At 38.8% G+C, this 12,233-nt stretch overlaps 1 protein-coding gene across 5 annotated transcripts; it reads right to left on the bottom strand.

The window, feature by feature from the left end:
* Window positions 1-14: 14 nt before the first annotated feature.
* LOC116250002 (calmodulin-binding protein 60 D-like) lies at window positions 15-8,692 on the bottom strand. 5 transcript variants are annotated; one of them, XR_004171293.2, is made up of 9 exons: window positions 8,401-8,692; window positions 7,531-7,594; window positions 6,427-6,482; window positions 5,412-5,905; window positions 5,186-5,346; window positions 4,850-5,044; window positions 2,898-3,930; window positions 155-2,354; window positions 15-71 (listed from the first exon to the last, which is right to left on the bottom strand). XR_004171293.2 is itself a non-coding variant. In XM_031623317.2 (8 exons), exons 1-7 carry the CDS (start codon window positions 8,484-8,486, stop codon window positions 2,932-2,934), a joined length of 2,055 nt encoding a protein of 684 aa, XP_031479177.1. In that variant the 5' UTR covers window positions 8,487-8,692; the 3' UTR covers window positions 83-2,354; window positions 2,898-2,931. The 5 variants fall into 5 exon arrangements, 3 of the variants coding, with proteins under 3 accessions (XP_031479177.1, XP_049933022.1, XP_049933021.1); XR_004171294.2 differs by having other exon boundaries at window positions 278-2,354; XM_031623317.2 differs by lacking the exon at window positions 15-71 and having other exon boundaries at window positions 83-2,354.
* Between the last annotated feature and the right edge of the window lie 3,541 nt (window positions 8,693-12,233).

Genomic DNA, 12,233 nt, shown 5'->3' with positions numbered 1-12,233 from the left:
GAACGAAATTCATGCCTCTGATGCATAAGAAGCTCTGAGCTCTTTAAAGCTTTTTCCACCTCTTCTCGAACCTGTTTATTGATTTAAATGAAATCAAAAGTGGGAAGGCAGTCATTCTCTTCTTCTCCATAAGAAGATTAAAAATTAAACTTACAATCTTTCAGAGGGAGCACCAAATGATGAAGAAGATGCACACCTACAACTTCCATAAGTGCACTACTTGCAGATGCAAGTGGAGGTGAAATTCCCATCCGGAATATAAAACTAGTGAGAGTACCTTTCAGCAGCGTCATGAGTACTCTCTTTCTTCCTTTCCTTGGCCTCCTCGTCCTCCACACCTGCAATTGCATGATTCTCTGCCCACATCTCCTCCTATCCGTCCCCTGATGCACAAATAAAATAGAAGAAGCATATGACGAAGATACATTGCTCCGACGTTTATACTTAACGAGAGCACGGGCTCTCCGTCGTCCTCAGAGACGGCAAACTCTATGATCTTGTTGTATTTCCAAAGGTTATAATCCATTCCATACGAAACTTCTTCCATGTAAATCAAATTCAGAAGAAACACCAGACGTCATTCTCATGTCCATTTTCAGCAGAGAGGTAGGACGCCTCGAGCTCGGACAGCAGCTCTACCAGAGTCGAAGAGATTACGCTGCTCCGGCAGCACTCACCGACAGGGTTGTATTGAGTACCGTTGACTCACGAGCTCAGGCACATTTTCCTCTCAACTCTCTCCGTCTCTCACTCCCTGTCATTCCTTCTCCGATCGATGCGGTGATAGTTGCCCCCTGCCGTCTCCAAGTGAGGTACCCAAAGGCCAAAACCCCTTTTGTTTTCATGAGGCGGTGAAGAACAGAAAGAAAAACCTGTTGTTGAAAACAAAGAGAGGAAAAACTAAAGTTAAGGTGCTGGAGGCACTTCACGGTGATGTGTGAGGCGCACACCTCATCCTCGTGAGGCGCATGCCTGAGGTCAAAGACGCCGCGCCCAAACGCCTTGAGGCGTTTTTCTGGGAGGCGCACACTTCACGAGACGGGTGCCTTGAACAACACTGGTAAAAATCCAGAAAATCCATAGCTTTTCTTCATGATTGTTCAGTCTATAATATCTTTGAAAAGTGAGTTCAGTCAACACAATTTTGTAGCTTTCTATGTCCAATCATGTGGAGTCAAACGTAAATCACTTGACCATGACAAGCATGTTCGAGTGGAATTTTAGAGAGAATTTTTGTCTTCATGATATTATGAGCTTACCAACCAAAAACGAGAAAGAACCAATATTTGTCATAATGTTTCACAGGGGGAGGAAAGGCAAGAGCAAGCCTAGTCTTGATAGATCCAGCATGATGACGCTCTCTACTGACAGAATATTGTCCCCACATCCGGCAATGTGGTAAGACTTTAGGCTACCAATCGCACATACCCACCACTCAAAATTAAAAAAAAAAAAAAAAAAAAAAAAGGAAATCAGCTTAATCTAAAAGCTGATGTCTCCTCCATTCTGTCATGCTCTTACCACCACGAAATTTCAAGCCCCATGGAAAGGCGAATTGGAGCAATATCGCTTCAATCGCCTAGAGCAATGGATGAAAACAAGAACTACTGAAGAAGGGGCGCAGTCGAAATACGACAGTCATGGATCAAACTGAATTCGTGATTATCCTTGTTGCTCATACAGGAAGTGATGAACACAAGTTACACAACTAGGGACGGAACACCTAGAGTTCAGGGAAAAGAAACGAACATATGGAAAATTTTCATCTGATTATCGTCTTGATCTAGGAGTAAAACCAGCCACATGAACTTTCCCCCAGGACACCGGGAAAAAAATAATGAAATGAACAAAGGGAAACTAATTCTACATAAACACTAACACTCCTAAAGTGATCAAGGTAGATGAATAAAGAGTACAACCCTAATCATGATACCCAATTTGGAAAACCACCTATACAGAAAAACGATTCAAAGGAAGAGGAAAGGTCAAAAAGATATGACATGAAAAGAAAGGAAGAACGAGAAGAAGACTACTTCCCAGAACAAGTCTCCTCTGCCCCTTACTCTCCCGCCGCTGATCATTATGGTGGTGATCGCCGTTAGGACGCTTGTCTCCTACCATCCTCACAGATCCGAGGGTTAAGAGGGAGAGTTACCCGGCGCCTATGAGTCAACCGCCGGCGTGACCAAGGTCACGCTTTGCACGATTTCTGCCAGGCCTCACCCGCGAAACATATGTTTGGTCTTGTTTTCTGGCGAACCTCCACATGCGGCCCGCACTGGAATACGAGATATATCCAGCATTTCCGCCTTTTTCTAGCATGACAATTCTCCAATATCCAGGGAAAATCCCGGCTGAGGGAAAAGTAGAAAGACTTCGTCAGATTTTGAGAATTCTGATTTTCTTGGAAAAAATGCATTTCACAAGATGTTGTTGTATATTTACATAAAAAGAATAACAACAAGATAATTAAGAACATACTTGACCATAAAACATTGAACACGATAACAATTTTTCATTACAATTATTTCGCTACGTCACACAAAAAAAAAGTCATATTGTTTAGAATATTTATATCGTAGTTGCATATAACTCACTGCAGGCACTCATAGTTTCGTGTGGACTACATAATGCAATTTTTCATCTCTTCGACGAGACCTTTGATGGGCCGAAAGGAATTTTTTTCGTCGAACATGTTCTTGCATCGCGCAAGAAATATTTATGGGGAGCTGGATATTTTAGAAATGTTCTATCAAGCGTATTGATTGGAGCAAGTTTTAACAACCATTACATTCAAATCAAACAAGTTACTCACATGTCTGAGCAACCACAGAAGCAGACATACACGTTACAACAACAAATGTTCCAAATACACAACCTCTACGAGAACAGACTACCTGGAACTTTATTCTGGTAAGCTTACAGAAGTGACTAAACAGCATATACACCGCAATTTCCATGCGAAGCGGTTCCCCAACCCTGCTCCATAAGCCGAGTTCTGTTCCTGGTTGCAAATGTTCTCATAGAAGTGACTGCTCGAAGGGCAAGTCTGAGTTTAAGCCAGGAGGTAACAGCCTTCTGGGAATGCTGGTTGACTGGTGGCCAAAATTCAGAGCCTGCATCGGCCTCCTGCAGAGTGCTGTACGAGAAGCATAGATTATCACAAAGGTCGCCATCCAGCAAGGGGGACATTTCAGCCCAATCGATGTCATCAAATGAAAGTGGTGCATCTTCCAGTGAACCAGATGTCTCGACCTGAGTCTCCCGTGGAAAAAATAAGCGTGAAGCAGAATCATCGAGAAGAGGGGCATCATTGGGAGCAGTTGATGCAGTAGTGTGCCTGCTGGAGGCCAAAGCTGATGATTGTCCCAGTTGAGTATCCTGCACCGCTTGCTCTTCAGGCATGGAAGCGGGAATTACCTTATTGTTCTCCCTGGGCATTGAAGGGTTGGAGAATTCTTCAACATGCTGGCCAGCATTATGAACAGCAGGCAAGCATGGTCCCAGAATGGGAGGACGAAGATGAAAATCATGTTGCCCAAAACGATGAACAGGAGGGCACGATCCAAACATTCCAACCTGGGTCTTTCCGAGAAACGACGAACATGAAGCAGATTCAATGAAAAGAGGTGGATCAGTGGGAGCAGTTGATGCAGTAGGGTCGCCGCTGGAGGCTGCAGCCGATGATCCTCCTAGTTGACTGTCTTGCCGCGCTTGATGTTGAAGCATGAGAGCTAGCGACCCATCAGTATGCTCCATGGGAATTGAAGGGATGGAGAATTCTTCAACAGGCAGGCCTGTCTCCACAGTAACAGGATTAGGTTCAGTAATTTCCCCTCGGCGATCATGCCAGGGTAGTGCTTCTTCATCAAACTCCTTGAAGTTTATACGATCTCTATGTGCCTTCTTTTTCATGGAATCCAAATAAGCCTGCTTGTGCAAAACCAGTTTAGACATGGTCAGAATTAGGAGAGAGAATCTAAAAATAAGTTCAAAAATTAATATATTCAGGCATCCCGTCAGAGTACAATGACACTCCAGATAAGCGCTCGATTAGGGCATCAACTAGGCAGTTTCAACTGACTCCCAAGTCGCTTTCAAGCTTTCCATCTAACCATTTTTCAACAAGCACATGGAATTGCTTTTATCCAGAAAGATGCGTTCGACTGAGAGTGCGATAGTCCGATATAAAGTTCATCATTAAGACCATCTTTTCTTGAACAAAAAGGCAATATTAACACTACGCAATGGAAACCACACTGTGAAGGTCACATCACAACATCATCCTATCATTATGATTATACAAAGGATGCTGAGGATGCAACGTTGCTTTCCCTGGAGAATATCTTTCATAATCTGAACAAGGTTGCAGAATTTCTTTCAGAAACGGATATTCAACTTTGTATTCTTCCTATCAAAACAATGAGATGCACAAATGACTCATTTGGATGCGTCCTTTTTTGGCATAAAAGTATTGCAAGTGGGAGACTTGCAGTATTTCAGTTTTGCACCATGATGCTACACATCATCGCAACTTTTCTCATCTTGTGGATGAAGAGATGAATCAGAACACACCGAAGGACTTACAAGATGGCATTCATCTGCTTGATAGTTGACAAATTATATGTTGCATATGGTCATCTCTTGGAGACCGCAATGCATGAACTTGCAGCTAGGTCAACTTAGTGCCATCCACTGGAGTCACCAAAATGCTTATGTATGATGCACTCTCCTGTCAATGAATGAGAAAATAGGAAAATGCATTCTAGCATTTCACCAATTTCTGTGTGTTTGTGAGGCCATCTTTTGACGGCGTGTAGCCAGCTTGTGGAAGGAATGGAACATGTACCTTCTCATGCCCAGGAAGCGACTCTGTGGGGATATAATTATCCTTTACTGAAAGGCCTATAACTTCATAGACATTGTTGAACACGAGAGTTTTCTTTGCTTCATCATCATAGTATGCATATATCTTCTTACTGGGTGTGCAAGTCCTGGCATGCTTCACTAATCTATCCCATGTCTTCAACTTGTTTCTAAATATCTACACAAAATCATCGAAGAATGTCATTAAGGAAGCAGAAGCAAAATATTTGAGACGATCTGTGGGAACGAAGCAGACTTGATTGAAAAAGTTGGAAAAAAAAAAAGGAAACATCTTGAAACAGGTATTGGAGAAACCTACATTACGTATCCCTTCTGGATTCATGACCAATTGCCGTACGAAACCCTCAACAGTGAAGATTGACTCCTTGGTAAGTGCATTATGATAAGGCCCATTCTTCGCTATTCCCTCCAATCTCCAAACTTCGCTATTTGGCTTGGGTGGATAATGCTTCTCAGAATCTGCAATTTAAGCACAATGAGGCTTTTATCTGATGAAAAAGAGAGGGAGAGTGGGAGAAACATACCTTCTCCTCTATTTTCTTTGACAGAGAAAGCCTCTGACTTAGCCTCTCGAACATGAAGACCAAATGATTGTCCTGCAACAGCTCTTACCCCAAGCCTGAACTTCTGGCTCCTTGAGCATCTAGAATTGTCTGTAAATAGTATCTCCCCAAGGGCGGCAGCTCCATTGTTTAAGGCAACCTTCAACTGGCCTACAAGAAGTGGTCTCTTGTCCTTCCGCTCTTTTACAATGTGCCTTTCAAATTGCTCATGTGTCCAATCAGCATGTGGCAAATTATCAAAGTCACCATCTACAACAACAATCTCTAAATGAAGAGATGATTCGGGCCCAGATGAAACAATATTGCCGGTATTTGCATCCATCAACATGATTTGAATGTCACCACCCTGCTTTCCTTTAAGCTTTTTCCCTGTAAAAAGTTTTTCTGGAAGACATGTCATGAAGTGAAGCTGTAGCTTTCTTCCATCCGATTCCTGAAGCTGTTTTGTAGGTAACCTGGAAAATTTAACAATGAACTTTTGTATGCTCAATCATGACTTTAAATTCCGAAACATTTTAATGGTCTGTGAAAGCTGCTTGTAAGGTCAAATGGCCCGCAGACCATAAGTTAAACTGAAGAAATTCTTATGCAGCTACCTGACTAAAAGCTTAGAGTTGTGAATTTTAATATGATGATGAGCATGCGTACAAGAAGGATCTACGGATAGGTGAAGTAATACACAGGTGTACCTTCTTTTGTGTTATTTCTTCTGTTTTTACTTTTTAGCTTATGGAGAATATTCATTTCCTGTGAAGTAATGAATCCTATGTCACCCCAGTTCTCCCTTTTTGCAATGCTTGTGCACTTTTTGCAATCCATGTCTACTTCTTGTGAGTAAAATTAGGTGATAGTAAATAGTTTTCAGACTTTCACTTTCGAAAGTCAAGCCACTTTAGTTCTAAAATTTAATCATCCCAACTTGTAGCTTTCGTTATGTTCTCCTTTTCAGGAATGCTGCAGCTAAAGAAAACCATACCTGCCAGGCATAAGAGGCCCTAAGTGCTTGAAAACCTTTTCCAGCTCTTCTTGCACCTGTTTATTCATTGAAATGAAATGAAAACAGGGAAGAAAGATAGTTTGTGATGTTCTTGAAAATCTTAAAAGATTTACAAGAACATGAGACTACTAAAGAATAGCTCCAATTCATTCTCTTGTCCTCAGGCAGCCTTTCTAAAGAGGCGATAAGTTTTAGTGTTTCACAAACTAAAGATTGGAAAAAAGAAAAAGCAGACTTTGAAGCTTGAAGCAGAGAATAAGAAAGGCAGCAACTGTATGTGTTGGAATCTCATTTTGCTCCTGGCGACTTAAATGGCAATCAAATAAAGGATGTCAATGCCATTTCATGGCATGTCATAGCGTGACCATGAGGAGAAACTACGGCAACTATTAGTTAGTTTGTGTACAAAGAATGTGGTAGTTACATCTTACAAGAGGATAGTGCCAAAGAGCTCTGGAATATGAATAAGTTCGGTTCCTTTTGCCTGCAAGTTCTTTCTTTATTTAGATCATTTATGAGTATAGAACTATAGATCTTCCACATCAATATTCCAACCATAAAGTCCTTTCCATTTCCTTTGAAAGGTCATCCAGGAGTGACAAAAAAAATTAACAACATTAGGTTATTAAACTAAATGATAAATTTGCCCTTGTCCTTAACACCAGAAATGCCATCACTCGAGAGGAGTTGAAAGAGCAACAGTAGAAAGCAGAAACAATTAAATCAAGCAACATCTATTTACAGCAGTTCTTTTCTTGCTTTTTGTAGTTCTCATGATTCAAGTCTACCAAATACTATGTGCTTGAGAAGTTGAGATCTCATTCCACTGATTTAAGACCAAATTTTGTTTACAAACAAGACCCAACCAGCAGAGTGAATCACTTTTTTTCAACCCTTGGGATTAATACATGGACATGTACATTTAATAACGTGGTAATGCAAGAAGTTAACAGAAAACTAGCTTAACATTCACTGTGATGGACCCCTGCTAAAGAGCGCGGGCAAACACACATGCACACACACAAAATTTCAGGCTGGACTCCAAATATAAAAAGAATAACATACGTTAAATAAAAAACTTACAATCTTTCGGAAGGAAGGCAGCAGGTGACGAAGAAGATCCACCAATAAAGCTTGCATAAAAACACTGCAAATAATATTAGATGCAAGACACAGATGAATCAAATCAATGTTAACAGAAACAGGTAAGGGATATGCAACAAGTGGCATGATAAATATATTGTTGTTGAATTTCTTTTGATAAAAAATAATAAATCCCTAAAGTGTCACCATGTTGCAAACCTTTTTCTCGTTAATATTTTTAACAAATCTTACTCTCATCTGTTTATCACAAATAATTAAGAATAAATCCGATGGAAGCAGGTAAAACAAACCTTCCCAGAAGTTCAAGCTGAATTTGCATAATAATATGTATATGATGCACTTTAAGGTCCCAATTTAGCATATCTAGGATTTGATGCATTAAAAACATAAGAAGAAAGAAAACCATAATTTCATAATCATGCCATCAATTAGACAAAAAATTATCACCCTAAAGCGTGCCCGAGATGCCAAGTTTTCTGAGTCACCAAAGAGAAACCATCTGTATCTTAAAGCAACTCCATGTCTACAAAGGTCGGAGAAGGGGCAATAGACATGCTCAAACTTCCTAAAGGCTTTGCCACTATATCTTTATTTCTTTCTCGTTGTTCAAGTTTCACCAGGCCTTCTCCAAAAGGAACTTCGTCCGCACTTCCCCCACAAAGTATGCTGAAGTTCCTTTTCCCTCTGTTTACTTTAGTAGCTCAAATTGACAAGGTAGTGAAAAGCAATCCAAAACAAAAGGAACAACATAATCAACCTTAAATCCGAAGCTCGCTTACAATCAAAGTTCAAACACTCAACTCCAACTCGGGGAGGTGAAATTGCGATCAGAGTTTGGAAAAGATATACCTTGCAGCGTCCGGAGTCCTCGGCTTCTTCGCCCGCTTTCTCTCATCGTCTTCCGAATCTCCAATGGCACGCTTCTCCGCCCTCATCTCCGCCTATCTCTTCTCCAAAGGCCGGCTTAAGAGAGACGGGGAACAATAGCCAAAGGCACGGCTGTATAGTGTATTTATAGCTTCGAGAGAGGCGAAATTTCAGAGGAAACGCGGGAATGGGGCCCTTCTCATCTTGACGAGTTCATCCGTCCGTCTGATTTCGTTCAATCTCTCTCTCTCTCTCTCCCAGAGTCTCTGTAGCAGTCGACTGCCGTCCTGGCTTTCGCCTTCTTTGATCATCGATTTAAAAAAGGATGGGTCCGTCGCGGTCTTCCCGTTCCCGCGTTTTTATTACTTTTTTTTTATTTTCAGAATCAAACCTAAAGTTATAAAAAACACGTACAAACTCAATCTGCCTCTCCAATAAGCAATATAAGCAAAACTGCAAAAGAATTTGAGCGTTTTCAAAATTTTGCAATGTTTCATATCAGTCTTACCAAAGGCTTCTCAAACGCCAAAATCATTCTGGGCACCTTTTTCCCTTGTCAAAAGGACCTTGAGAATTTTTCCTGATAATTAGACAGTATATCTAATTTTATGATTTTTTTAAAATATTTATTTAGTTCAGTAATATCAAGAAGCAATAAAATGTACAATAATTTTTATTGAAGTATTTAAAGATAAGTGAAGGTAATTGATAAGAGTGTGATCGTAGTAACTTTTCTAAAAAAAAAAAAAAAAAAAAAGTAGTGTATCTTCAGCAACATAGAAAACTTGACTTCGTAGTCTGTAGAACCAAAATTTTAAATTGCATTTTTGAACATTATCCTCTTGCCTCGCCGACTTTTTGTGGACTTTTTTTGGACCTTTGAGAAGACATAATTTATTTAACTTGTTTTATTTAATTGGGATGCTTAGTTTCACAAGAAGTTAAAATTATTCGCTTTATTTTTTTAGGCATTTGAAAGTTTAGATATTCTTTGCTGGTCCCCAGAGAGGAAGGAATGTCAAAAAACTGTGGGCGGTCACACGTCACACGTCAAGAAGGAGAATGTCTCGCATATCATAAGTTTAACAAGTGAGCGATTTTTGATAAGAAGAATGAGGTTCTTGTTTCCGGACACATGTAGTGATTATATCCAATGAGTTGATTATTGAATTCGAAAACAGCAATTATAAGCACATTAATTTTTCTTTTTTCTTAATCAAGAACATGCTGTTATCGGATCATGTATAGTTGACAACACTTATTTAAAAAATACAAAGTTATCATTATCAAACACTTTCTTATGCATTCATGAAAGTTGACAGCCCATCGTATGAGCTTTGTTTGAACACCTAATTAAAAGTCAGTTCTGTTTTTCTTTTTTTTCACCAGCTTTCTTTCTTGTTTTGAAACTATTAGTTTCTTATTGATCGAATCAATATCCAAATCAGTTTGGCTGCCGATTCGGTGAACCAAACGACTCATAAAAAAAGAAAACTATTTTTTGGAAAAAAAAGGAAATACTTAAAAATAATAAAAAGTAAGAAAATTTTAAAACATAAAAAAATATTAAGACCAACACATGGCGCTCTTGAATCATCCACCAAATCAAATGGGTTTGGGAGTTTTCGAATTTGAGTTGGCCGATTCACGTTGATTTTAATAATCCAAGCAGCAGGGCTAGAAATTGTAGATAATGGGCATTAATTATAAAATTCCAAATATTTAAAAAGCATCAATATAAACAAAAAAAATCCTAAAGTATCAATATATACTTTTTTTTTGCAGGCAATTGCCCACACAGTATTCACACATGCCTCTGTCCCTACCAAGTGGGACCTTGTTTGAATTTCTTTATTGTTTTCAGGTAGATAATTTGTTAGGAAAAAAGAATCAATTATATGAACTTCGCATATTAGGAATGGCGACAATTTTCTAGAAACAGTCTCGGGTGAACCATCGCTCAACCCTTTCCCCCTTCACAGGAGTATAAGGCTGTGTGGGCTTTGCAAAAAGGGGTTGACGCCCATGGGAATTGAACTAGAGATTGGTTTCCACCAATTGGTTAACTACTCCAAACCCTTGGAGCTATTGCCCACAATTTTCTAGGATATTACACGAAGACTTTCGTTGTTTTATGAGTATGTAACGTAAATTTCTTTGGCGATGACTCATAACAATCCAATTTTTTCATTATTAACATGTTAATGAAAAATAGAAAGCTTTGGGCCGCGCCAATTTATTCACTTAATATATATATATATATATATATATATATATATATATATATACTCTCTCTCTCTCTCTCTCTATATATATATATATATATATATATATATATATATATATATACTCTCTCTCTCTCTCTAGCAGTCGCAGTCGACTGTTCCTCGTGGCTTTGCTTTCTTTGATGATCGATTTAAAAAAGGATGGGTCCTGGGGGTCTTCCCGTTCCCGCGTTTTTATTACTTTTTTTGTTTTCAGAATCCAACCTAAAGTTATAAAAAAAAACGTACAAACTCAACCAGCCTCACCAATAAGCAATTTAAGCAAAGCTGCAATAGAATTTGAGCGTTTTCAAAATTTTGCAATGTTTCATTATCAGTGTTACCAAAGGCTTCTCAAACGCCAAAATCATTCTTGGTACCTTTTTCCCGTAAAGGACCTTGAGATTTTTTCCTGATAATTAGATAGTATATCTAATTTTATGATTTTTTTTAATATTTATTTAGTTCAGTAATATCAGAAAGCAATAAAATATACAATAATTCTTATTGAGTATTTAAAGATATGTGAAGGTAATTGATAAGAGTGTGATTGTATAGTAACTTTTTTCTAAAAAAGTAGTGTGTCTTCAACAACATAGAAAACTTGACTTCGTAGTCTGTAGAATCAAAATTTTAAATTGTATTTGTGAACATTATCCTCTTGCCTCACCGACTTTTTTGTGGACTTTTGAGAAGATATAACTTGTTTTATTTAATTTGGATGCTTAGTTTCACAAGAAGTTAAAATTATTCACTTTATTTTTATAGGTATTTGAAATTTTGGACATTCTCTGCTGTGCGTGCATAGAGAGGAAGGAATGTCAAAAAACTGTGGGCGCCCTTTGGGTCTCATCTCATGTCAACAAGGGGAACGAGCTTTCACACTCTCTCGCATATGAGTGAGGGAAGTAACAAGGGACTATGTGTTATGGTGTAGAAATAATTAGAACCTGTCTTTGCGATCATAACACAAAAATCATCATGCATTTGCATATGAACGACCATGCAAAATTGGAAATTGAACTCTGAGAAAAATATTATTATTATTTAAATGAATTAATTGTTAATCACTTTGAACGGTGAAAATCGTGAAATGGAAGAATAATCATTTCGATAGAAGACAAAAAAAAAAACATGTACTTTGTTGTTGTAGGTCAGCTTCTTCCTCTCTTCATATAAGGAACGTCATATCTTTAATACGTCCAAGCCCTAGTCATAGGGTACGGCCCAGCCCAAGTTCAACTCCTTATAGGACCGAGCTGGGCCGGCCCAATGCCCAGACCTACTTACCTTATACGAGCTGCTGGCCCAATCAATTCTAATTAGTTATAGTATATTACATCATCCATCTACCTTCTCAACATAGCTGAAAGGACGGTAGCCATTAATGCAAGTTTAGTATTTTGAGAAAAGCAAATAAATAAGTGCCACCTAAACAAACGTAACTCAGTCATTAGATTTATTTTTTAAGAATATAGTGTTCGAAAATATAGGTCATCACTTTTCATGAGAGGAAAGTGGAAGCACAGTCTGAGTCTACCCTCCTGGCCC

This window comes from Nymphaea colorata, chromosome 3 (assembly GCF_008831285.2).
Source record: "Nymphaea colorata isolate Beijing-Zhang1983 chromosome 3, ASM883128v2, whole genome shotgun sequence".
Lineage (NCBI taxonomy): Eukaryota > Viridiplantae > Streptophyta > Magnoliopsida > Nymphaeales > Nymphaeaceae > Nymphaea > Nymphaea colorata.
The sequence above is the reverse complement of the archived record's forward strand: the minus strand, read 5'-3'. Positions and strand labels throughout refer to the sequence as shown.